General features: G+C 44.1%; 1 protein-coding gene across 1 annotated transcript in view; it reads right to left on the bottom strand.

The window, feature by feature from the left end:
- LOC101864117 (uncharacterized protein KIAA1841 homolog) overlaps nucleotides 1–1,888 on the bottom strand; it is a gene marked incomplete at its 3' end in the record, with an annotated part of 22,238 nt that overhangs the window by 16,939 nt on the left and 3,411 nt on the right. The window contains 2 exon segments of the mRNA XM_035973548.1: nucleotides 193–265; nucleotides 1,652–1,832. Of these exon segments, the coding sequence (XP_035829441.1) occupies nucleotides 193–265; nucleotides 1,652–1,832 (254 nt within the window).

The raw sequence follows: 1,888 nt of genomic DNA, 5'->3' as shown, positions 1-1,888 counted from the left end.
TTTTATAACTTGTGGAATCATAACTTCATATTTATTTGACTGGTGGTTTATTGTTAAGCGTTGTTGAATGGGAAATCTAACAACAATAATCAACCTATAGACATACATACAATATCACTATTTTCTAAGAGGAGGAGGATAATATGGAGAAGAGGTGGAAGAAGATGAAGATGGAAATCCATGCAGACTGACCCTTTCTGGCCGAGGTCCCTCTTGTAAACCGCGTCTTTGCCACTGGTGACTTTGTCCTTGTCTTCTCTGCCTCCTGAGGAAAACAGAACACGCCACGTTGAACACATCCCAGTACACACTACACACACAACAGGGAACACATTACGGTGAAAACACAACAGTGAACACGCAACAGTGTTCATAGTGAACAAACACAGTGAACACGTTATGGGGAACACTTAACTGTGAACTTGCCACAGTGAACATGCCACAGTGAATACGTCATGGGGAACACTTAGTTTAGTTTTAGTAGAGGTTTTACGGCGCTCGCAACTGCATAAGGTCATATGAGCGCCAGAAGATTAGAGGTGTTACAAGAGAGTAACGAACGTAAAAAAAGAAGAAGAGGAGATAAGGACGATGGATGTTTGATAGGAAAGAAAAAGCAAACCACACCAGAGCACCCGTCAATCACCCACGGGAACACTTAAACTGTGAACTTGCCACAGTGAACATGCCATGGTGAACGCACAAAAGTGACCATGACACAGTGAACACATTACAGTGAACACGCCAAGATGAACACGCCACAGTGAACATACAATGGTGAATATCATAGTCAACACTTCACAGTTAACACATCACAGACAACACATCTTAGTCGACACGCCGTAGTCAACACATAACATTCAACACACTACATACAGTCAGCACATCACAATCTTCATCTACATACATTGAAAACCTTGTAAAATCACAAAATCATTGAAGACATCAGTATTATTGCTTCATAGAAAAAAAACGTTTCAAAGCTGTGCAGGATTTCCTGGATTTTGTAGCTCTTTTTGGCTCAAGTCATTTTATTATGGGGAGGGGGGGGGGGGGGGTTGAGTTTGAAAGTTTGTGTTCAGGCAAGTGATCATAGAAACAGGCACAATGTTTTGGTTGAGACAAATTTTAACAATTTGACGGAACGAAAGCAAGTTCCTGTGCTGCAAGGTCAGTGTTATATCCGAGTCTGTGCAAACTGAACCCTGATATAGCCAGGTTCCTATTACTTACATTATAGAGAGAAAAAAACTGGCGGATTTGATTTATCACTGTTATATATATCAAAGTTCCTGTAATAACAGAGGCTGTTAGAAACGGACTGGACTATATTAACGCTTTATTTCCAAGGGGGGCAAACCTACTACGCCGGGGCCCTTTTTGGTGCTAAATCTAAAAATGACAAAACCGTCACTAAACGGGTCATTAAATCAAAACAAGCGAACCTTTTTTGATAGTTCTTCATCTAATGAAAGAACTTCCAGTATAAGAGACCTGTTTTCGGAAACTGCCAAAAAGTAATTTGATGTCAAAGTCGTGGTAAAGGAATATACCCAAGCTGCTGTCAGCGACTCACCGGCACAGGGGTTCCGACCGCGAGCTGCTGGGAGCGGTTTGCCGGAGAAAAAGAGTTACCTTGGAAACAACTAACCTTTGGCCTTGCTGGAGCCAGGTCGGTTGTTGTTGTAGCCTGGGCGACCTTGACCCTCCAGCTCTGAGAGACTGGCGCTGCTGGAGCTGAGCGACAGACCGTGGGTGCTGACTGAGCGACTGAGATGCTGGATGGCCACGCCCCCTCCCCCGGTCAAGAGCTCTTCATAGCGCCGGGCACACTGGGGGGAGAGAGAGAGAGAATGAGAGAGAGAGAGAGAGAGAGAGAGAGAGGGGG

The sequence above is a fragment of the Aplysia californica genome, unplaced genomic scaffold, assembly GCF_000002075.1.
Source record: "Aplysia californica isolate F4 #8 unplaced genomic scaffold, AplCal3.0 scaffold01396, whole genome shotgun sequence".
In the NCBI taxonomy this organism is placed as follows: domain Eukaryota; kingdom Metazoa; phylum Mollusca; class Gastropoda; order Aplysiida; family Aplysiidae; genus Aplysia; species Aplysia californica.
The sequence above is the reverse complement of the archived record's forward strand: the minus strand, read 5'-3'. Positions and strand labels throughout refer to the sequence as shown.